The sequence below is a fragment of the Corapipo altera genome, unplaced genomic scaffold (assembly GCF_003945725.1).
Source record: "Corapipo altera isolate COAL_440 unplaced genomic scaffold, ASM394572v1 50, whole genome shotgun sequence".
Taxonomy (NCBI): domain Eukaryota; kingdom Metazoa; phylum Chordata; class Aves; order Passeriformes; family Pipridae; genus Corapipo; species Corapipo altera.
In genome coordinates, this window is record NW_020884889.1 from 13,300,066 (window position 1) to 13,323,840 (window position 23,775).

Sequence of the window (23,775 nt, forward strand, 5' to 3'; positions counted from 1 at the left end):
TTGCTAAACACAAAGAGCAAATTAAAATTATTTCTTTAGGCCTTCCCTGAACATTCCACTATTTTTTTTAGCTGATCTTTCTCCTGTGAATAAATGTGCTTCTAAGTTTTCAACTCAGTAATAGTGAAGGAGACAAGTTTTAGAGTTAGAAACTAAGGGCACCCATGTTTTGATTTGCTGTACCAACACATCCATTTGATTCTGCCATACTTCCCAAAGACTCTTTCAAAGACTTACTAGAAGCTATACAGAATATGAAGGTTTATTTCAAAAGAATACATTTGCAAGAATACACATAAATGCACTCAATGTAACAGTACCTTCTGCAAAAATAGGTTACATAATACCCAGTAATGAAAGAACAATCTTATTTCTCTACAAATTAGAAAGCAGAGATAATAGCCTGGACAACCTTCAAAATGGAGGTCAGAGTTGTGTATGTTGTGAGAAGTAGCTAACTTTAAAGCATGACACCACAGAGCTAATGTTGGCAAATCAAACTACTAGCACACAGCTGCAAACTATTCTTTTATACAGGATTAACAAATATTTTGGTTCCAATTCTTTTTTATACAGCTCTAGTGCCTCAGGGAAAATGCTTATCAAAGATACACAAAAACTATCCAAAATTACAACGTAACTATTAAAATGCCTCCAAAATTGAGAGGAAAATAATCATGTTAAATTAAAAAAATTTAACCAGGACTTCCAGACAAGATTTCCTGTTTTTAATCAGAGAAAGTTTACAAGAGATTTCAATAAGTTATCTTGAAACCAAGCAGCTGTAGGTCTTAGAATCTTCGTGGAGGTCCACCTTTAAATGGCTTAAATCCTGAGCCACTTCCCCTCTGCATGGAATTGCCTGTGATCTGTACAACTCTATTAATTGGTGATGAGTTACTGGAAACAAAGGTTTTAAAAAAATGTTAAGTTATGGTAAGTATCTAAACTCTTGCTGTACAGGTAATAACATTCTTACATCTCATATCATTCAAGTGTTAAACTGTTAAGTCTCACAGGAAAAGAGACTTTGCAGAAGTCACTCATTCCTGTGCTGCCACCAGCAACCCTGGGGAGCCCTGTGCTGGCAGGGAAGGTGGGTTTGGATGTTGTGCAGCAGCCACAGCAAGTCACGCTGCTGGCACTGGCACTACTGCACTTCCTAAGGAAACCAAAGCTTGGAGAGCTCAGTAGGGAAGTGAGAGGGAGGAGCAGTTTCTGTACCTTGTATGTGGGGACATCATGCCCCCTCCTCCACGGCCATCTCCCATTCTCCTCGTGTCATGGTACCCACTGCCCTGGGAACCAGGGCCGTGCCACTCTTTCCTTGGTCCAGTTTCACGACTGTGGCGTTCGACAACGTGTCTGTCCTCGTAGTGCTGGTAAGAGAGCCACAGTCAGCCACTCCCAGAATGAAAGGGGTGTTTTATCCACAGGAAACAAGCTTTTCAAGATAGCTAATCCTACAGCTTCCATAATGCACATCAGTCCAGCACCTTTTAAGATTTCAGTCCATAGGCAGATAACACAGGTTTACAACATTCCTGTGAAAAATAATTCTAGGTAACAGGAACTTAGTTCCAATGACAAGTGTGTGGGTATGCTGGGGGTGAAGCTCCATGAACTCATACTTTACTCCCAATTCTGCCCTGACCTCCTTATCACTAACAGAAAACTCAAAAAGGAACACTAACACTTTTTTAATACTTCAGGACCTACTAGCAGGAAAATTTAGTGTGCAGTCTTTAAAGACAAGCCATGCAGAAGGTTTTTCTCTCCGTAGCATGTTACAGATTAAAATGACAAACTGCACTGGAAGTAGCAGGCAGTGTGAGGTTAAGACCCTGAAAACAGGATGACAATGAAATCTTAAAAGCTTTATCATCCACTCACTCAGGCATTGTATTATTGTATTGTTCTGATCTACCATAAAGATTCTGAACATAAAAAGAATTGGGTAAGTTTTCTGCAATTTCTTGGGTTATTAAAAAACCTGACAAAAAAGAACCTTTAACATAAAGCAAACTAAGCTGAGAACAGCCTTAACACTTTGCTAATCATTTTATGATGCCGTATGGTCACTTTTCCAGCATGAATTTGCATTTTCCAGCCTCTCACTCATGCAGACAAACACACAAGATGACTCACTTGTCCTCCACCTCTTTCTCCCATCACGCCTCGTTCTCCTTCCCTGCCTCCGTACCCGGAGGCGCTGCTGCGGCTCCCGGGAGGGGCCCCTCTCACGTGGCCGGACACTTCCCTTCCCGACCGGTCCGGCCGATCGCTTCTGTAAAAATTGCTTCCATCAAAATTTGGGTTTCAGTGTGATTGAATTGGTACCAAATCGCAGCACATGCAGACAGCAGAGATTCCTTTGGTTTGCAGGTTCCTACCGACTCGCAGCTGACTTCTTAGAAATGTTCCTTCAGGTCTGTGTGGCTCTCTAATAACTAAAGCTCACACGGTACTTGTTTGCATCTGTACTCTGCACAACAGCCTCCTTACTCTATGTTGCTACACACAATTAACAGACTGCTGGGAGTCAGCACCCAGTTCTCAGACGAGATATAGAACTTGATAATCTACACACAATTTTTTGCAATGCTTTTGGAAAGCAACTTTGCCATTCCTCAGGCAGAGCGGGGTCTATTCTTTCTTTGTTCATCAGTTCTTGAGGAATTGCTACTATGGATAAATTCTACAAGAATCAGTACTTTCACTGGTTAACCAGCAAACTTACCTGCCATCCCGTTTGTCTGTGCTTATGCTTCCCTCACTCTTCCAATTTGTTTGCCTAGGTGGGTTGGAACCAGTCTCTCTGGGATGTCTCCCGTGTGGAATTTCGGGTCTGTCGTGAATTATCACTGTTCTCCTTTCATCTCTGTCTCCCCGCACTTCCCGTCTGTCCGTGTCCCGAAGTTCACTTCGTGGCTGAGGGGGTTCATTTCTTCTGGACTCACTGAAGCTCTTGGGATACCTCTCAAACCCTGGCTCTTCTCTTCGTGCTGTTGGGCGAGTCTTTTTTGCCTCCCCTTGATTTACAAAACGATCTCTCCTAAGTTGTTAAAGCAGGAAAGAGTCATTTGCTTGTCTCCCATTTCCCTGCACATGTAGGCTCATGCATGACTATATAAAATATCACCCATCTTTATATTCCATGTTTATTACTACATATGTGGTATAGGTCTCAAAGATCCTTCCCACTCCAAATTATATTATTTCTACAATTCTAATTTTGAGCTTGAATTTTAACAGCCAGTTTAACATTTCTTTATGCATTTATTTGTTCCCAATTTGGTCAGTGTAATTTAAGCAGCTACAGGGCCTCCTTTTTGGCTGGTATGAAACAGAGGGAATGCTGGATTTCCTGAGTCAGCCAGAAAATATAATTCTAGTTCACTGCAGTGTAAAAGTAGAAGTCCAGAAGCTACAATTATGTGGTCTTAGCTTTGTAAGTGGTTACTGGAGATTTTTAATGGAACTGTGAAGTTGGATCTGGAACCAGCATTTACTCCACAGTTACACAGTTGATGAATGCTCTCAACTCTCCTTAAATCAGCTGCTTTTAGCCTTGCTTCTTAAGGAGGTGATTTACCAAGTAGGGCACACCTAATCCACTGGAACCTACTTATGAATAGATGTGAAATAATTGCAAAAATTCTTTCAAAATGTCTAACTAAAAAGGCCACCAGGCAGCTAATTTAAAGTCTTCAGAGAAAAGCAGATTAGATTCCATGATATAAATGGCCAGTCCTGAAGACACAAGAAATGTCAGGACACTACTGAAATTCTACTGAGTAAGAACTGTACAAAGGCCTTAGCAACATTTTCAATTTTGAACAGTTAAGAGTGAAAGCCACAGAGATGCTGGCAGGCAAATACCTGCCCTATTATCTCAACCTACCTATCAAAAGAAGATGATGGAACAGAAGAACCTTCTGGATATCGTCCTCGTTCTCTGTGATCAAAGTCATTAAACCTGTTCTGCTGCCGACTGTAATCTGAGCCATGGCCAAAACGTGCATCTGTATCCAGAGCCATCTTCTTACTCTCAGTCCAGTAAGGATCATCTCTCCTTTAAGCAAAACACAGGAACACTCCCCAGTTACATGTAGCCAAATCAAGGCCTAATATGCAGAAAACTGAGAGTCAGTTGTCTGGTTTCAAAGATGCTCGTCTGACCTTTGGAAAGCTGCTAACAAAGGTAGATTCTTTAAATAGCAGTGAACAAAATAATTTAAGAAAATCCCCAAAACTGACCACCCCCTTTTGAAGTGCAAATTGAAGAGACAAAATCTCAGTAGAATATGTAATAAAATCTAAGCAATGGCATATTGTGGCCAGCAGTTTAAAAACCAAAAAAAAAAAAACTGGCAAAAACATCACTGTACCAAAATTTTTCCTTGAAAATAGCCTAGAAAAAAAAGTGCCCTCTAAGAAACAAGCAAACCAATCCACCCAAACAAACCCACACCCACAAATCTGAACAGCTTTCTCAAGAAGAAGAGCGTAGGAGACAACACAGCCTTGCTTCCTAAAAACATTTGGGTACAGAGTCCCTAAGCTCAGAATGTGAGACTAAGTGTATAATCAGCAGCCTTAAAAAATGAAGCCATTTTTATTCCTCTGGTGAAGAAATACCAGTGTTCTGTGCTACTGTTTCTACCATGATGACTTACATTTACTTTCCATATGGCAATTTTATGGCTAAGGTCTCACTCCTGTTCTTATAATCAAATAAAGATCAAAGTCAGTTCAATTCATGTGGCTCAAACAGTAAATGATAGATGTCATCAGCTTCAGTAAAAATTAAAAGCCTAAATTCCTGAACCATCTGTTTAGCAGAAATATGAATTCTTAACAAAGTAGAAGCTAGAAGCTTTAACCATTAAGGCAGAACAGCTTTTCTCAGCAAATGCACTGAATTGTGTTATGCTTTTTTTCATACAATCAGAATTAATTCATGCAGTGCTCCTCTAATTTCAGAACTCCTTCCTACGGACAAGGCGTGTTTCATCTTTGGCATAAATGGATGTCAAAACCAAACAAATGCCAGAAACCCGGTTCTTCTGTGAATTTTGTTTCAGGCACAAATGCATTTTCATGTCTGACACAAGGCTGGGAGCTGTTTCTTTTTACTGAGCACTGCAAGAAAACGGTTTGAGAATTACCTGTGATCTACATCACGTGGCCTTTTCAAAGAATTCCTCTTTTCCTGCTCGTAGCGGAGCTGCTGCTGCTGCCGCCGCAGCTCCTCCCTCTCGCGGGCAATCCGTTCTGCTTCCTTCCGGCGTTCCTGCCGTGAGAGCAACAACAAACCAACCACTTCTTTATTGGAGATACCCACAGAACACCTACAAGTATACCAAGTTAACCCTTGACAGCTTTCTGCTAAAGGCTCTCTGCTGTAATTCATCCTTGGGGAGCATTAAGATTAAAGAGCACTGGGAACGCTTCTCTAAAAAAGCGGACAACAGGTCTGGGGATGCTACTGACTGTTAGATAGAAATATCTCCAGGTCATTTCTTGTATTACTACTGTATTTATTGCCCAGAAACACATTACCTGTGTTTGGCTGGTTCTTTTATGAAAGAAAAAGGGCTGGGTGGAAGGGTGAAGAGAAAAATTCACCACAAGTGCAAACCGGGCAGTATTCCAAAATGACACGGCCCCAAATCCCGAATATAAACATGCCCCACCTGTTCAATCCGAACACGCTCCCTTTCCAAGCGCTCCCGTTCCATCCTCTCCCTCTCCAGTTTTTGCCTTTCAATTTCCAGCCGTTCCCTCTCCCTCTGCAAGCATTCCTCTCGCTCGTGCATGATCCGGATCCGCTCGCGCTCCCGACGCTCACGCTCCGCGATTTCTCTTCGCCTAAAGAAAAAAAAAAAGTTAGAAGAAATTAATCTGAAGAATTTTCTCATCCAAAACTAACACCCCCTTAGGCACAGACATAACAAAAAAAAAACTATTTCAGAGTAAGCTCTTCATGAAAGTCCTTGCACCATAAGTCTACTCCTTTTAGCCCCAAGTAGCCAAACTGGTTTTAGCTTATCTACAGAACCATTAGCAGACAACAGAAGGGAAAAGTTACTTCAAGAATCATCATTCTTGATGTATTTTATGCTGCATTCAGATTTCTCAGTTGTCACCTAGCACACAGTAACAATTTAGCAAAGAATATGACTTGGATGTAAAATCTTGCCCTCTGCAAGCTAACAAAAAATCTACTTATTGTTTTCTGTTCAAAAAGTAAGACAGAGAAACAGGACCACTCCAGCTTACACAGGTTAGCAGACTCATGAACAGCTCTACTTTGCTTTTTAATTCCTACCTCCCATAGTACAGATTAGAAGAAGCACAAAAGGCATTCTCTCCTTTAAACTTTATGCTTGCTGAGAACTGCTTTGTTTAGCAATTGTTTCCCTTTGTTTAGGGAAATCCAGCTAACAACACTACTCATTTAAATGTCCTTTGCCAACTTTTGGCCACATGAAAACAGCAGAACAGAACAATTTGGTCCTTTTATTTAAGATTGTATTACATTTGATTTGTCATTTAGATACACAACATTCGCTCTTTCAAAACAAATACCAAATGCTATTTTTGGCCCCATCTCCTAGCCTACTTCTCACCTTTTCAAAAACAACCCTGGCCATGCGGTAACACTTATGAGATATCCCCCCCAAAACAAACTCTAAGCTATGTGTGTACATATATGGCTACTAGAAGATCACACGAAAACTTTGGAGTTTGTTAATTCACATAAAGATACCGTTAGGTAGAGCCCCAGACTTTAACATCTGAGTAGAAGGCTTGACAGAATGCATTCTGATTAGATTTCTATGTATAGTATCTGATCAATTAATGTATAAAATAGCCTTTAGCAAAAAGTTGAATTACTACCTTCGGAGTTCAACAGCTCGTCGTATTCTTTCCAATCGAACCATGTGTTCTCGCAATCTCTGTTCCTTCATCTTTTCAAAAGGCAAGATATCCTTTCTACCCCTGTATTCCCTGAATTTCACTTTATCTTGAATAATACGCTCTTTGTTCCTCAATATCTGTGGCTATAGATAGAGATTACAAGGGTTATTTCAGAAGTCTCATTCATTTAGGGAGATTTCTGGTTGCTATGTTTAAGTTATCATTAATGACTTAGCTATCCCAAAGCATACAAAACTTCTAACTAAGCTTAACAGTTTGTGAGAGTTTATTGACTCTTCAGTGAAAATATCAACTGCCAGGTAGTATCAAATCAGGTAAGGATTGCATCAAAGCTATAGATACTTACTTTATCAAACCTTCCCCTTCTAACTGTCCTAGTGTGGCCTTGGTCTCCTTTTGCTTGGTCTAAAACTACAACTTGACCTGGGCTTTTACCACCTAGTGAAGAGGTAGAAAAAAAAAAAAACAAACAAAAGAAGAAAGGTTTAAAAACACACACATATATCACTATTTGTCTATTACAAATTTTCCTTAGTGAAATTTCTACATCTCTAAATTGGACTGGTGCTGGTAGGAGAAGCATACCAGCACATCTGTAATTCAGTATTATTATAAAATATAGAAGTAACACATGTGTTACTGAAGCCTATAAAAGAACAGATGCCTAGTTTCCAGTAAGAGTAAGAACATGCCCCCAAGACAAGTCAGACACACAGATTCAACAGGAAGAAACATAGCTAGATGGCATACTTATTCTTTTCTTTTCTTCAGTTTTTTTAGTGGATTCTTGATTAGGGCCACTTGTTCCATTATCACTCTTCTCATCTTTACCTTCTGTTTTCTTGGCTTCTTTACTTTCTTTTTTTTCGGATTTCTCTGATTTCTTCTCTTCTTTTTTGGTTGATGGAGTTCTTATTAGGAAAAAGAGCACACAAATCCAATGAGAGGAAAATTCACCTTAGAGGATTCTCACAACCTCTGAAGACATGTGAAATTTCTTACTTGCTGGCTTTATCACTTGACACTGTCTTCTTATCTCCCGTGCTCCTCCCCGAACTGGACTTCTCATCGCTTTCTTTCTTCAGCTCCTTTTTGGAGGGATCACCTTTCACCTACAATTTTTTTTTTTTTTTTTTTTTTTTTTTGCAAAACCAAACAGGTTAATACAGTAAAAGCTGGGAGTCTATTTTGGGGAAAAAAAAAAAAAAAAGTCTTCATCTTATCAAACCTACTTTCTCCACAGAGATCTGCTGGCCGTGCAGCTCTGTTCGGTGCAGGTGTGCGATACATCGGGCCACTTCTGTGCTAGAGGACATTGTTACTATGCCGTAGCATTTGGCCCCCGGGCTTCGTGCGTTTGTGACCACCTTTGCACCAAGTACCTAAATAAACAGGTAAAATTTAGGTTTTGAGGGAGGCATTTCTAGTAAGGGAATGACTGTAATAGTATTTTTACCCTAGTATATAAAAAAAACCCAAAAAAATTCACCCCAACAGCAACGTAACCCCCACCCCACTAGAAGGGCTGACACTCCAAGTTTTCAAAAGCATATAATTCCACAGGAAGCTGCAGCTTTAGGAACTTTATCCCAACTTTCATATCAAGGTATGTTAATGCTAGCATCCTATTTTGACCAGTCACCACCTCATGCCCGTTAGCTAAATGCTTCTTTTCACAGCTACTGCCAAAATCAGTCACAGAAGCACCACTGGCCTGAATTTGATGGTTCATCTCCAATGGATGAACCCCCACAAAAAAGTCAGCAGCTGCCAACTAATGGCAGCAGTATTATGTATTAACTGTAAGCAGTATTATGTATTAACTCAAAAAGGGAGCCAATTCTTCAAGGTCATCTAGCAAATGTGTCAATTAAGCAATTTTAACAATCAGCTCTGACATCTGGTTCTTGAGAAAGTATTAGGCTTTGTGTTCCTACTCCTTGCTGGAATTTCCATAGCTACTGGAGCTGGTCCTCTTCACACAGTCATGCTCTAAGGCAACAACTCTATCTTTCTAGCAGCCTGTAATGGGACAGTCATTTAGACATTAAATATTTCCCAATTTATTCAAAACTGGGAAGCTAAGGAAAGATAGGAACCAACCACCTTTACACCGAAAACAGCCGAAGAACTGGAAGTTTCAACAAAATATACTGTCAGGTTTCCACACCTGTGAATGCATTAAATACAATCACCTACTAAATTCACTAAATTATATGCAATAATCAATACACATACTTGATATTCACAGTGCTCACGTTCTAACTAGTTCCCAAGATGCAACAATGCCATAACTGCACAGACTTACACAAACACTACAAATTCACATATTTATTAGCAACTCCTTTGGGAAAATGAGAACAACTGAAAAAAACTCTGTTTTTGAAAGACTGCTTAGCTTATAAGGATTCTGCATTGTTCTATAGAATTTGTATGTTAAATTAACCAATATCAGGAAAACAGACTTAGTTTAAGCAGCCTGTAAAAAGAAAAAAATCTTTAAGTCATTAACAGAGTCCCTAAAGGATCAGACATTAACTGTCACATCTTTTTACCTATTTTTCCCATTCATAAGCCCTCAAAAAACATTTTAAAAACAGTCTCCCAAAGCAAAAGGTTCTATAAAGACTGTTTATGTTATAATTTTATCAGTTAGCACATTAGCTTGCACTCATGGTTAAATACAGTTGCACTCATGGTTAAATACAAAGGAACACAGGTATCATTATTTCAAAAGCCAGTCCTGACCAGAATATTCAAATATTTGTGAAATTTCCTTTGCACTTATCTTACCTCAACAGAAAGAAAAATCTCTTATAAAATGAACATCTAGTTCTTCCTGTGTGCATGCACTTACTGCTCCAAAAAGTAGGGGGTTTTAGATTGAGATTAAATGTTTAACCAGTGCAAATTTTATTTAAAACAAGTATTATTCAACTTCCGTAACTGAAAAGAGGAGGAGGAAGAGACACACACATCACACACATGGTTTAATGCCCCATAAAATACCTTTCCATATTTGCCAAAGAGATTTTTCAAGTCAGCAGCTTTTGTGTTGGAAGACAGTCCACTGACCCACAGGTTTCTAGTTGAACTTCCACTGCTACCACTAACACTGCTCGTGCTTCCTGAAACAAGTTTTACAAGACAGCCAAAACATTAAGGAGACAAAAGGTACCATGAGTATTTAACTAAACTGTTGCTGAAAAGAGAAACTTAACCTGTTACCTCTAAGTAACTGTTTATCTGGTTACCTTTCTTGAAAAGACTTCTATAGAAAAAGAAAATATATATCATAAGATTTCATTCATTTAACCATGTATGGAGACCAACGGTTGGCTAACTTGTACCCAACTGGAAGAGCTAGAAAAAGAATATAATTCTATGTTAAAGGCATGTACATTTACTTTCAACACCTGGTTCTTATCAATCATTTCCATTTAAGAAAATGGTTCTTTTTTTGCACCCAACATTTGCTCTTCACCAGGATGTCTGCAGGCTGCTCTCTTTACCAGAGACAGCACAAAGGTAAATAGAGGAGAGCCAGATAATCCCAGCCTCCAGAATCATGTGGTCAGGTTTCACAGCTTTCTTGAAATATCTGACCTCCACCCAGAGCAGCTTCTTAAAAATACTACTGGATGCAGAACTGGATACAACCCATCCAAATGATTTCCACATACTAAGGAAAATACTGTATAAAAGCTGGAAAAACATTATGTGGTTAAACACTCCCCCCGCCCCATATATTAGCTATTTTTGTAACACAGCACTAAGAACTCAAGAGATTCATGTAATCTTATTCTCATCATTTCTTAGTCTTATATTATTTAGTTCATCTTGTTGTTTGCTGCTTAATGTACGAGCTGCTTTTGGGTATGTTAAAATGTAGCCAGTCACACAGGCAAGACCAGAATGGGATCTCCAGCTGAACAGCTGGAAAATCTGGTGATATGCAGAGTTTTAAAAGGTGATTTAACCACCTCAAGAAAAAAAAAGGGTAGTTTTAGTTTCTTCAATGCATCAAACTAAGAACAAAAGGCAACAAATCCCAGTTATGGTCATACTGGAGTTATTAGATCAGATATATAAGGAAGAAATTTTTCCCTGTGAGGGTGATGAGGTCCTGGCACAGGCTGCCCAGAGAAGCTGTGGCTGCCCCATCCCTGGAAGTGTTCAAGGCCAGGCTGGACAAGGCTTGGAGCAACCTGGTCTAAGGGAAGATGTCCCTGCCCACGGCAGGGGTTGGAATGAGATGGTCTTTAAGGTCCCTTCCAACCCATAACATCCTACCAGTTCTGTGATCTCGATAAACAGTGATACACCTAGAATATCATTAAATATCATTAAACAGCTTTGGCTGTGTATTTTAAGAACACCTTACAATAATTATTATTAGGTATCATAAATGCTACATAAACGGAGATACAGCAAACCTGCTTCCACAGTTTCATTGTAAGCATGTAACTATTCATGAAAAAACACATCTACAGAAGACCAAATTATGTCTGTCACAAAAATTTCCTCTCAGAAACTCATTTATCAGGTAAAGTTTCATTTGTCTGTTAGTGTTATGCCAGAGATTCTGTTACAAAGGTTTTGACAGAGAGGTAGTAGGTAAAATAAAGAGACACACGAGCTTATACAAGTGCATTTGTTCAACTGTGAAGCATCAGTGCAATCGGTGATGTTAATGTGCTCTTGAGCCCCATAACACAGGGTTTTATGGAAACAGATAGAGACTCCAAGGCAGACAAATAGGTCCAAATTTAATGCACTAAACAGCCACAAGTGCAATTTTGCGAGCCTGCATCTCAACTGTGTTGAGAGTTCAGTTCATTTAAAAATGAGTCAGAACTACAAGCAAGATGAAAAATTTCCTGGCGTTTTGTTTAAATACTTGCAATTATTTTTTGCTTGTTCTGCTGTAAGTTACAGCAGGCTTATCTGAAAATTACAGCTTTTCATCAAAACAAAGACTTGGGAAATGTTAAGTGGAATTTACTCCCAGAAGTATTTTGAAGCAGGGGAATATATTTCTATTGAGTCTTCAGAATAAGTATTTTTTATTTTATGAGTAATCTGGCATAAGGAGAAAGAAAATATACGGACACATACACACAGCTAATGATTACTGTACCTCCAGCATCATTTACTACAGATGCCTGAGTTCAATCATATAAGCCAATTTATTTTGAGGAAAGCAATTTCTCAATCAGGAAAGTGTTCAGTTCAAGACAATACTACCCTAATTTGTAATAGTTACCTTTATCATCCTTTGTTGTTGTCTTGCTTTCTTTAGATTCCTTAGTAGAGCTAGAGAAGCAAATTAAAAAAATCAGAAGACAGTTGAAACTACAGAATTTGGTTAAGTGTTGCATTTTATACTACTAATACTAACAGACAAGTTAACATTTCAAAAAATAAAAATGAAAAAGGGCCAGACTGTATATTTGAACAAATGATTCCCTTATGGATTCTTGCACTGATTTTCCCCAAGATGCCTGAAGATCTAGATTTTCTGACAACTCTATTCAGTGGATATATGGCAATCTTCTCCAGATTTCAGGACGGGGACTTGACTTCATTTTGTGTTCTTAGAACTGACAGCTGTTCATTACCATCATCACAAGGACATTTAAAAAAATCGTCAATTGGAAAAAAATAAATAAATGCTGACAATTCGCCAATGCAATCAGTAGGACATAGTGTCTATACGAAGATCTTGAATTTTAAAAGGTAACTTATGGCGGTCAAAAAACCCATAGGCAGGAGCATAGGACACTAATTACAAGATTCTTGCTGCTACCCCCTTAATGTAGAGTGATCTTATTGAATGCTGGTACTCAGTATCGTAAAGAACTGACATAGAAAAACAAACCTCTTTGCTTGACCAGAGGCCCCAGTAGACGAGGGACCTTTCTTCAAAGTATCCTTTTCTTTGTCTCCAGATTCTGCTTTCTTTGAACCTTCTCTGGCTTCCTCCTTGACGGGATCACCCTTCACGCAGTCTTCCTTCTTACCATCTTTATGGTTCTCAGTCATCTCATAGTCCTTGCTTTCCTTCTCCAGGCTCTGTGAAATGGTATCCTGCACATCCTTTGGCTTACTTGCTTCAGAATCTGTAATTTTCACATTTTTACCTGTTTCTAGGAGGTCATCACCATCAAAATCCAGAGTGATGGCATCTTCGGCCTGGATTGTAACCGATATGTTATCATCCTCAGCTTCTTTCACAGAGGTGTTAGCTTCCATCTCTTCGTGAGCCGTGTGATCAGCCTCAGCTAGGCTTTCTTCTGAAGGAAGAGGTTTAGATACTTCTTGTGTACCATCACCAGAACCTGCTTTATCTAAGAGGATTTAACAGGAATAAATATGGCAAAACAAGAAGTTTAAACAATTTCATATGCATAAGCTAGAATAGGACCTAGAAAATACAAAGCCAGTTATTAGCACTGATGGAAGGTTAGAGAAAAACACAAGGTGTATTAACACAAATATAAATCCTTTACCCAGGATCACTTATTCTTCATGGCAAAACACATTTTTCTAGAGACAAATACCAAAACATTAGGAGGGAGAACACGGTTCCATCCTGGAGATACCCGTTCTTCAGGAGAAGTATCCATTTTCCAGTTTAGGATTTAGCGTTCCAGAAGAAAATAGTTGCCTTGGACGTTCACAGTTTGATTTAATCTGTCTTTGAATCTTCCCCGTTCCAGGACTTCCAAGCTTCCCAAATCCGACAGAATTACAGTCTTGGAGAATTTCAGCCAGTCTTCCATGTAGGTGTCCTCTTTCCTTTTCCTTCCAAGCAGTAGTTTGGCAGTCAAGTGAGCTGTACAAGGCTGCTGCAGAACGTGGAGGGGTGAGCTTTAATCCAGAGTTCGTAGACAAATGCTCCTCAGTCTTCATCCACTGGGCAGATTTTCCATCTCAGTCCCACAGAGGCATCTCCAACCGTATTCTTTAATTTGTGCAGATGAGACACTTCAGCCATAGGGTCCCTCGTAAATATGGAGTCTGTAGGTTTATCCCGTAACTTCAGTAATGTGCTTATTCCATCCTGTGCAAAGTGATGGTGTTCCATGTCCTTTCCAGTCCGCAATATGTAGAATCCTTAAGACTTCTGTCCGGGAAGTCTGTTTGCCCAAATGCGTTACATTCCTTCCACAGTTTCACTAATGAGCACAGCTTAAAAAATGGTGGCCACTCCACAGGTTTCCAAACACTTGTTTTACCATCCCAGATACAACTGGCATTTCTAAGTGACAGGAAGCCAAGCACACGATAGTCCATACGTTTGTTGGGTGCTCGGCTTCAGTGGGAGAGTGTATCCCTTCACTCAACTAAACATCAGTTACTGCAGTGCAAGTTGGAAGCTTTGGCATCAAGACTTACCGTGTATTAAAATCAGAGCCCTTGAATACTATGTTTTTTCATTAAGAATCATAGTATTTCAACTCTATGATACATCCACCACAGTAACTGATAAGTACTGTAATCAACTCTTAAGAGTAAAGTAACTCTTAGGAGTGAAATAAACTGACTGCAATGATTCCAGGTGCTGAGCTTAATGAGGAGACATCTGATACTTAGTGCTGGAGACAAGCCTAGTATTAGTAGAGATTGAATGTTACAAGAGAAAGTTGCCTGCTCTACCAGACTAAGACCTCTGAACTCTATTAAACTTTAAACATACCTTTCTCATTTTCTTCATCTTCACCATCCTGCAAGAAAAGGAAGTCAAGACTAAATGTCTTCTATTTTGAAACTTTAAGCAGAACAGTTCGTATTTTCCACAGAACTTCTATTGTATGAAGGCAAATAAAAACTGTTTCTAATAAAAAGATTATCTAGAAACCAAACCTGTGCAACTCCCTTATCAAATCACAGAAAAATTTTTTTAAAAACTTCACTGGCATCCATCTGCAACACTTGCAGTTTGCAGTTGGTTGGAACATGCAGCTATTGTCTTCCCCCCTTTAACTCAACAGGGTATTTCTAAAGTGTTCCATGTCTCGCTAAAGCCTGCAGACTGGATGTCACACTGCTGGTTGCTACTTTCAGAGAAATGCAAGCAATCCATCAGCAACTTTAAAAGCTTAAGACAGGAGTCAGAAGCTAGGTAGCCTCCCTCCAGCAAGTACTTAAAAGCAAAACTGTGATTTTAAATAGGTATTTATTTCTCAATAGTCTCTCTGAGCGAGAGATCTATTTATGTCCCTTTTCAGACATCTTGAGTTCCATGTAACTCAGAACGAATTTCTGAACTTATAGATGTTACAGATGTTGGTATTAACAACAAAAAAACAACCTCAACCAACCACACCCAGTTCTGTCCTCCCCCCATTCTCTAAAAGCAAACTTCTAAACTCCTGTATAGGCTGTATATACTACAACAGCATTTGAAATAAACCTTTGATATAATTTTAAGGGAGTCTGAAACATATTCTTTGCTAAGTCTATGCACTGAATACTCCCAATTTGCAGATAGGAATTTGCATTTAAATAGGACAAGTTATTTGAAATCACAATTATCTGCATTATTAAACATTTGAATGAAAGCTTCCCATACTGTTTACCTTTACTGTATTACATCATCTGACTCTAAGATGCATGCTGGAACAAAAAAGCCAGTCCAAAGTGATCTTTTCCAACTAAACAGACACAAAAATCAGCTTAACAGAAGAGATTTAGAACTCACATGGACAGTAGGAAAAGTGTAATCTTCTACGTCTTGACCTTCATTTTCCTACAGGAAGGTAAAAGGGATTTGCTTAGCAAACTTTTTCTAAGACACTCAAACATTCAGAGGGTTAAGAGATTTAGTTAAATCAGAAAACATTTCAGTGAAGTGGATACACACTCAGTAAAGTGAACAGCAACGAGCCATCCTCATGATTACACAACCTGAATGCTGAACTGAAAGACATGTCACTACTTAGTACAGGGGAAATGGAACCACCTCTGTGTGGACTCTGGTAGAATTTTATCAATCAATGCCACATTTGTTTCAGGACTATTCAAACACAAATCAAGGCAAACAGAAAGAAAATAATACCTTTTAGAGTAAAAAAAAAAAAACAAACGCATCTTTTAGAGATAAACAAGACGAACTGAAAAACTAGTTCTGACTTCCTAGTAACAAACACCACAAAAAACGTACATTCATGTAAGATATAACAAAGTACCTGACTTTCAGAATCCTTTTCTGCATCTTCTGCTGGCTCCAGGTTATGGTATCTTTTCTTTTCTGCAGATGGTTGTTCTTTAGAATTCAAGTTCTCATCTTCAACAGGTTCTTTGAAGTCCTTCAATTCGTCATTTCCATCTTGATCACTTGTATCTTGAGTCTCCAGCTCACTTTCCTTTTGGTGTAAAACCAAATATTTGGCATAAGTAATGGTATCAGCTTTACTCCGAAAAATTCACTGCTAGGATCAATATTTCCCTGGTAGAGCAGTGTCTCACATCCACAATTAAATTCAGAGCATGTTTTAAAAATCCCACACCTTCACCCCCCTTAGGCATCCCACTGTGAACACAGCGAAAACAATGCTCCAAATTTCCACAAAATGGAAAGGAAAAAAAGAAAATGGAAGCTCTGTCATTAACTAAAATCAAACATTAAACTTAATAACAAAATGAGAAAAAAATCTTACATACTTTTATTACCTTGACAAAGGAATCCTCTTCAACTGAAGCATCACCAGTTAATTCATCAGCTTCCTGCTTTTTACCTGAAATGACGGGATATGCTATGACTAGAGCTGCTGTGCAGAGCAGACTTTCAATACTGGTTATGTGTTTGGCCTTAGTTTATTATTCTCTATATGCTCTAGTCTAGCTGAATTGTTCACTATAATATAACCCTCCCAAAACTGAGTAATTTCTAAGGTAAGGAGATCAAATGTCAGCTGAGTGAGCATAAACAATCAATGCTGTTGGATAAACAAGCAGTTACATCCAAGCCTGTGATTTTAATACCAATCCTTTCATTTTGAGTGATAACAGAATTGAGGAGAACATTGAACTAGAAATTACACATTTCTAGAATTACTGAAGTTAACTACACATTATAACTTGAGGCTTTGGAAAGGCCTTGCTTTAAAGGATAATTAACATCACTGAGAAATTGGGTTAGAAGGGACCTCTGAAGGTCACCTAGTCCACCCAACCTCCTACTGGAAACCACAGTTAAGTCCCAAGGATGATGGGAAGGCTTGGGGTTTTATCTGGCTGCATCTTTGAGGATCCACAAGCAAGGCAACTGCAAGCTTCTCCTTTTTCAGTGCTTTTCATCACCAGAGGGAACAATCAGCAGAACTGAGTAAGGTGAAGCATGCCTGCTTTCTACACATGCTTTACTGTACTAAGGGCCTGTTCCATTGAGGAATTCTGTTCTTTCAGCACAGGCACACTCTTCTCTAATAAAGATGCCTCTGTGGGGATGATGACTAGACACGGTTCCCTTTGGAATCCATTGCATTTCCTTAATCTTCTGCAAAAACAAGACCAAAGAACACCAGATAGAAGTACCTCCACACAAACACATCCTTTGAAGAGCATTCTGCCTCTTTGATTCAGTCTATCAAAGATCAGCCTATGTAACAGTTCTCAGTAGCAGGAGGTACAAAAGCAGTTCTGTTAGGAAGTGGCTTTACTGTATCTTCTACTAAAACTCAGCGCCAATTCAAATGCAAATGAGATGGTAGTCATAATCAGCACTTAATGCTTTATTTTTTGACATTGCATCTTCCCTCATGCCTTCATCCTCTAATAAATGGCCAAATCAATTCTACAAATATTCAAAAAGAATGTAAAAGAAAAACATAAGCCAAAGTTTGACACAGTGGGGACATCTCTGCTGGCTGGAATAGTCAATTTTTGCCAGCCATTAATTTCTATGGTCTTTCGTACACAGTTCTTAAACTGCATTTCAAAGTTGGAAAACACTCAACTACAGGGCAAAAAGAGAGACTACTGTTTTGGTTCTTGTATTCCAGTTAATTTTACTCGTTTCCCTGAAAGGCAGCACTCTGACTGTACTCCTGGAAAAAGCACTTTGTTGTTGTCAGTGCAGACACACACAAGTGTCCAGGAAAAGACACACGGCAGAAGCTATTTCTATGACTGCAAAACAGGAGATTTTAACATCCAGATCTAAAATCATTGACTTCATCTGAAACAAATAAACAAAAAACAACCAAAAATTCCTGTTTTATATTTGTAATGCAATAGATTTGTGAGATTTTGGTGCAAAAAGTCAGCTGCACAGGTATACTAAGGGAAGGTAGGTCTCCTCAGCAAGAGGAGTGCACATACACTGGAGAGACAGTTTTTGATGTGCATCACAGCTGATGCCTGAAACCAAGGCTAACCCAAATTTTGTGCAACCATTTTAGCATGCTGTGATAGAATCTACAGCCCAAGGTGTCTTCAACATAATAAAAAGCATTGAGAAACAGGAAGGATTTCTCCACACATTCGGCTGTTTTCTGCTTTACCCTCTCACATCTCAGTTTGTTTCTTAAACGTGAAAGACCAAAGTTTTTCCTGCATCCCACATCCAGCTAAATATTCACAGAGACAGGCAAGCACACACAGCAGATGCCAGACATATTTAGCAACTATCTAGCATATACTATCATGAAAGCTATTTAAATTCACTCATTTTGCCTGAGGAAATATGGCAGGTGAACTAGAACAGAGACTCCATAGGGAATTGGAAAAAAAAAAAAAAAAAGACAAACCTACCTCAAGTTAGTCCCATCATTCTGCAATAGCAGCTAGAAAACTGTATTTTATTGACAGGTCCTCATCAAGAGGAAGTTACAGCATTCACTAATGAAGCTGTTAGGAGCTTTTGTTTGCTGCTACTTAAAGTCAGACAGGAATATATGATTTCATTAGTCCTTTATTCTGCCTGTCTCTGCAGTAAGTCTCATTTACTCTTGAGTACCAAAGGTATTCCAAAGCATAACCAGAGCAATGACCTTCACTTTTCAGCTTCAAACCAGAAAGTGGCAGAAGTTTGCTCTCCCTCTCAGTTCTGTGCTTCAGGTTACTTTGCTTTGGAAAGAGTCACATTGCACAGAAGTGGTTCTTCCCGGTTCTGATACAGATCATTTGCAGGTGTTGGCACAGTAAACTGCCAAAAACATCCACAAAAGCTCAACATTTGTCCAGACTGATACTCATCCACAATGGGCTACTGAAAGACACACTTGGCTTTAACTTCACATAACTAAAATCAGATTGCAACAAACACCTTGCAGAAAGGGACTGTTTCTGTGAACTCACTCCAGACCGCTGTCGACTGGAGTAAAGGGTATTGTTAAAAATCACAGCCAGAACAGCTGGACCTTCTGCAAACAGGCACAGCTGGCCTCAAGTCACACAAGATGTCAACACATGATAAAATTTCTGTGCAGGTTTATCCAAGCAGTGGCTGTTGAAAATGTCAGTGGTGTACACAGCACTCCCCACAGATCTGGGTGCCTCACAACACAAACACTCATTTACCTTGCAATGATGGCAACTCCTTCATGAGCCACGCTCAATCCCTGTTCTGGCAATGGCAATTGCTACACACCATAAAATTGCAACAGACTACTTGCACAGAGAATGAATATATTCCTTATAAGTAGAAAAATTAGAACATCTTTAAAATGCCGGTTTAACATTACACACTTGTAGTTTTCATCTCATTTACAAATCTTATGACAGTAGCATAAGCTTATTCTACCTATTCATGGTTCTCTACATGAGAAATTCAGGCTACCTGAGTGTTTAGAGCATTATAGAAGAGTGTATTTTGGCCAACTCTTGAACTAGACATCTGCATTTCAGGCAGAAGTAGTGACACACTCATCGTAAAATTCTGGAAGAATTATTGTTTGTTTTCCTTCTGGCATTCCTACTGAAACCCCCAAGGGAGTTCTGTCATACCCAATGCTAAAGAGTCACCAAAAACATGGGACAGGAGGTAAAAAGGAGGAAGGGGGAAGAAAATCTCTACGATGCTCTTTACAGCACTAAGAGATCTGCTGCAATCTGAGCAGTATCATTTGCCACAAAATTAACAAAAGCACATTATCCTGTTCTATTTCTGTATTCTGAAATGGTACCATGGGGAACAAGAATATTTAAGCCTTTTACAGTGTCTGCAGGATACTGTTCCTAGTCATTCACAGTTTTTAGAAGAAAGGCCTTTGAAGACCAACAGTGTACAACTTAGTTTAGCTTGGTTTGTTGTGTTTGGGTTTTTGTGGGTTTTTTAAAGTAACTAAACAGTTTTAATAAAGAAGTCAGAATCATCTGGGCAATAGTATAAGCCAGTCCCTGTCAGTTGTCTGTGTTTGATCTAAGAAACAGTATTGTCAAATTGGAAATTCAGTTGGAAACCAGAGTGGTACTTAAATCACAAACTAGTAGGTGTCTAACTGGCCTTTGAAACTTGTAGAGCAGCAAATAAACCTCTCTGCTCACATTAATCCTCTGAGGTTAAAAATGATTAGCCTAAAATCAGTTCAACCACACTAATTCCAAAACTTGCCAGGAAAGTATCTTTTCACCAAATTATAATATACCAGTATTCAACAACATTTTTGACTGCAGGTCCTCCAAATGAGTATTTACATAAGAACCGTTTAAAAATATTTCACATCAGTAGTACTGGAAGCTAAATAAAAAAACATTTGAAAAAACATTTCACATTCTATGCACCAGAATAGGCAGCAGAATGTTCAGGCTTGAAAAGGGATGCTTTTTCCAAAAACTGTCATCTTTTTGTAAAAAGAGAAATTTGGCCATAGCTACTAAATTCTAGGGTGGAGAAGCACAGCTGGGACACAAAGATTCAGCACTTGGCATTTGTTCCATCTTAAAACTGGCAAACTTCAACTGGCAAAACCAACTGATCTTACCTGAAAGCTCTTCTGATGAGCTGTTGTGCAGTTCTTTCCCCCAAATATTTAAAGTAGCTTCCCGAAAAAGTGTTTAGATCTTGACTAACTTTGCATATAGGATTGATCAAGGATTCTTGTTGGATTACAGAATCCTTCTGCAAGTATTTTTTTAACTTGTATGAAACTAAATCCCACTCTTAGTCTTGTTCCTATTTCTCTCCCTTTTTGTACACATACACACAAAAAAAGCAATGAGAGAGAAAAATGTATCACTCCCCACACACACACCATTCCCACTCTAATTCAGCCTGGATCAATATTCCTGATCAGGTTTTTCTAACAGACAGTGCAAGGGAATCAGACATCACACATTTTCCACAGACCTTAAGAGCTGCAGTAAAACTGGCTACAGAAGACATTCAGTTCTAAGCCCTACAGCCACATCTGACACACTTTGTGACTTTTCAGAAGGAAAGCCCCTTCCTCCCTCCCACTGGCCTCTCTTCTCTCTGGCTGCTATGAGGAGATTTATCCATCACTTCAACTCCCTGGCCTTTTCTGAAGATGTATTTTCTTCCTAAATCAATATCTAACATTCCTACCCTCCTTTGTACAGCAGTAACAGTATGGGGAAAAAAATACTATAAAACTAGTAAGGTTGTGAATTCTACTGCTGTCCAGCAGTAAATAATTATAGAGAAATCAGTATTAGACTGAAGCTGTGGGTGGAAACAAGCATTAGCAAAAGGCCTGGAGCAATCTGTCAGCAAAACCAGTAAGGAGGCAACACTTCTCCCAGTGAAAAGCATGTACAAGCACAAGGAGAGTGAAGATGGTTAATTTTAAATAAAAATTTGGTCCTTCAGAACTCAGTTGATGTGCACGCATCTCCCTTTGAAAGTTCCCTAGTGACACACGAGGGAATGGACTGTTGAAGTGTTAAATTTCCAAGTTTTGAGGAATACTTCCTGGTTGCTAGTAACATATTTCAGCTGAAGGCACCAGAGAGGGAGATAAATAACATTTGAATCAGCAGATTAACACATACAAGGAACAGTTAAAAATCGAACAATACATTATTTCACAAAGTTGGAAATAACCCAATAAGATAAAAAAAATTTTCCATGGACTAATCAGTGAATTTTTCTTGTCCACAACTGACGATTAATACAGCACAAACCTCTGTAAATTTGGCACAAAATTCGCTCGTAAGACTTTCGTAATCTAAAAAGTAATGAGGTGATACTCCTGAGCTTGCAAAGTGAGCTGATAAGGACTTCACAAACTCTGTATTTTACTTTGAAGTTTACCAAGAAGGCACATGTCAAATGCATCATGATTCAGTTCCACAGCAGAGGTGGCAGGGAACAGCTACTGAGGCCCTGCCCCAGGCAGCAGCAGCATTACTTGGCAAACTACCTCTGCAGAAGCAGAACAGTGTAACTACTCAAGAAGCCAGTTCAAGAACATTATGCATATCTTGAAATTAGTTTGAAGAACAGGAGGAGAAGAAGTAGCAGATAAGAGAAGTGTTTGTCACAGCAGAACATGGAGCCATTCAGATCTCTACGTGAAAAATTGTGGAAAAGCTTTTCTTATTTAGCTTCCAAGTAGTTTTCTCAAGCATTAGTTACCTTGTCAAAGCAGAGAATAAAGTAATGCCACAGAAGAAAAGGAAACCACATGATGAAAGTTTGTTTCCTTTCACTTCTGTAATGTCAAAAGTACTGATAAGTTATTCAAATTTTCTAAGCAGACTGATTTTCTTATTACTTCACCCTTCACAGCACCAGACAAAAACATGAATAACCATTTCCACTGTAAAACTCAGCCTAAGACAAGTGACGGTGGTGTAGATTGCTCATTTCCAAAACAGGTCCCTATAGCATATGGAGGAATATTCTCAGTGTAAATGTTCAATGATGAACGCTGTGCACAAAACAGACATGTCCTTTCCCAGAATTACTTGACTACGGATGCTCCCAGAAAAACTGAAAACAAAAACCCAAACAAAAATCCTCTAGAGCCCCAACTCACAAAACAACACTTTAATTCTCAGGCAAAAGAAAACAGACACAACAAAATCACTGCTAAACAGACCGGTATAGAACCTAAGGAATTATTTTTCACAGCAGAGAAACTGAAATCTCTTAATCAGACATTTCACAGCGAGCCTTCAGCTCCCACTCAGGAAATTCATGTTTTTAATCCTGTCTTCAGTAAAAAGCATGGTAATAAATCCACACAACACAGTCCTCTTTAGGGAGGGCTCCTCTACCATGTACTACTGCACACCCGTCACCAGCCTCGGCCCAGCACTTTCTCATGGCTGAACAACCCCTCGGCTCTCCCTCTGCTGTTACACAGATCCTTTCAGACACTACACACACTCATCCCCAGCACCAGAGCCCCACAGCAGCTCCTGTACCCACCCTGCACCTGTAACACCCCACACTCAGGATCTCTGTTAACACAGCACACTCCAAAACCCTCACAGCTCATCTACTCATCTCCGGGATCTGCAGGCAATACAGCCACTACTCATACCCCACATCTCCTAACCCACTCATTTTCCATGTGTATATATATCTCCAGCATCCCTCTACGCTGCCTATATACAGTGACTGAAAACAGATGAGTGAGGCAAAAAACGTCTTGTATGATGTAAGTCATAAACAGTAAAATGTCAGCTGTATCCAAACTACAGGCCACAGTCCCACCGCCCTTCTTTAAGGTGATACATGCAAGGAAAACTACCTAAGAATATAAGGTATATGAACAGATCCTAACCTTTGCCTTTAGTTGGTTTCTTGGTGGGTGTGTCAGCCGAAACACTTATTTCAATATTATCTGGATCACCTCCTTCCTCTTCAATAGCCTAAATGAGACAAAAATTACAATTTTTAATGGCTTT

The 23,775-nt window shown here is 39.2% G+C and overlaps 1 protein-coding gene across 4 annotated transcripts; it reads right to left on the minus strand.

Moving 5' to 3' along the window:
- Positions 1-237: 237 nt before the first annotated feature.
- Positions 238-23,750, minus strand: SLTM (SAFB like transcription modulator). Of its 4 annotated transcripts, none has more exons than XM_027644692.1 (20): positions 23,652-23,750; positions 16,627-16,691; positions 16,143-16,319; positions 15,656-15,703; positions 14,651-14,678; positions 12,830-13,298; positions 12,215-12,264; positions 9,958-10,076; positions 8,181-8,330; positions 7,951-8,060; positions 7,780-7,859; positions 7,295-7,386; positions 6,907-7,070; positions 5,700-5,874; positions 5,172-5,296; positions 3,905-4,075; positions 2,741-3,055; positions 2,149-2,299; positions 1,225-1,379; positions 238-900 (listed from the first exon to the last, which is right to left on the minus strand). In XM_027644692.1, the coding sequence occupies exons 6-20, from the start codon at positions 13,201-13,203 to the stop codon at positions 792-794; spliced, it is 2,340 nt and encodes a 779-aa protein (XP_027500493.1). In that variant the 5' UTR covers positions 13,204-13,298; positions 14,651-14,678; positions 15,656-15,703; positions 16,143-16,319; positions 16,627-16,691; positions 23,652-23,750; the 3' UTR covers positions 238-791. The 4 variants fall into 4 exon arrangements, with proteins under 4 accessions (XP_027500493.1, XP_027500492.1, XP_027500490.1 ...); XM_027644691.1 differs by having other exon boundaries at positions 2,149-2,287; positions 7,699-7,859; XM_027644689.1 differs by having other exon boundaries at positions 7,699-7,859.
- Between the last annotated feature and the right edge of the window lie 25 nt (positions 23,751-23,775).

Coding starts and splice junctions, on each gene's coding strand:
- SLTM (XM_027644689.1), bottom strand. CDS start 13,203: ATGGAAGCTAACACCTCTGTGAAAGAAGCTGAGGATGATAACATATCG. Junction 8,331..9,957: donor TCTTTGGCAAATATGGAAAG/GTATTTTATGGG, acceptor CTGTTTATTTAG/GTACTTGGTGCAAAGGTGGT. Junction 2,300..2,740: donor ACAGACAAACGGGATGGCAG/GTAAGTTTGCTG, acceptor TTTTGATGGAAG/CAATTTTTACAGAAGCGATC.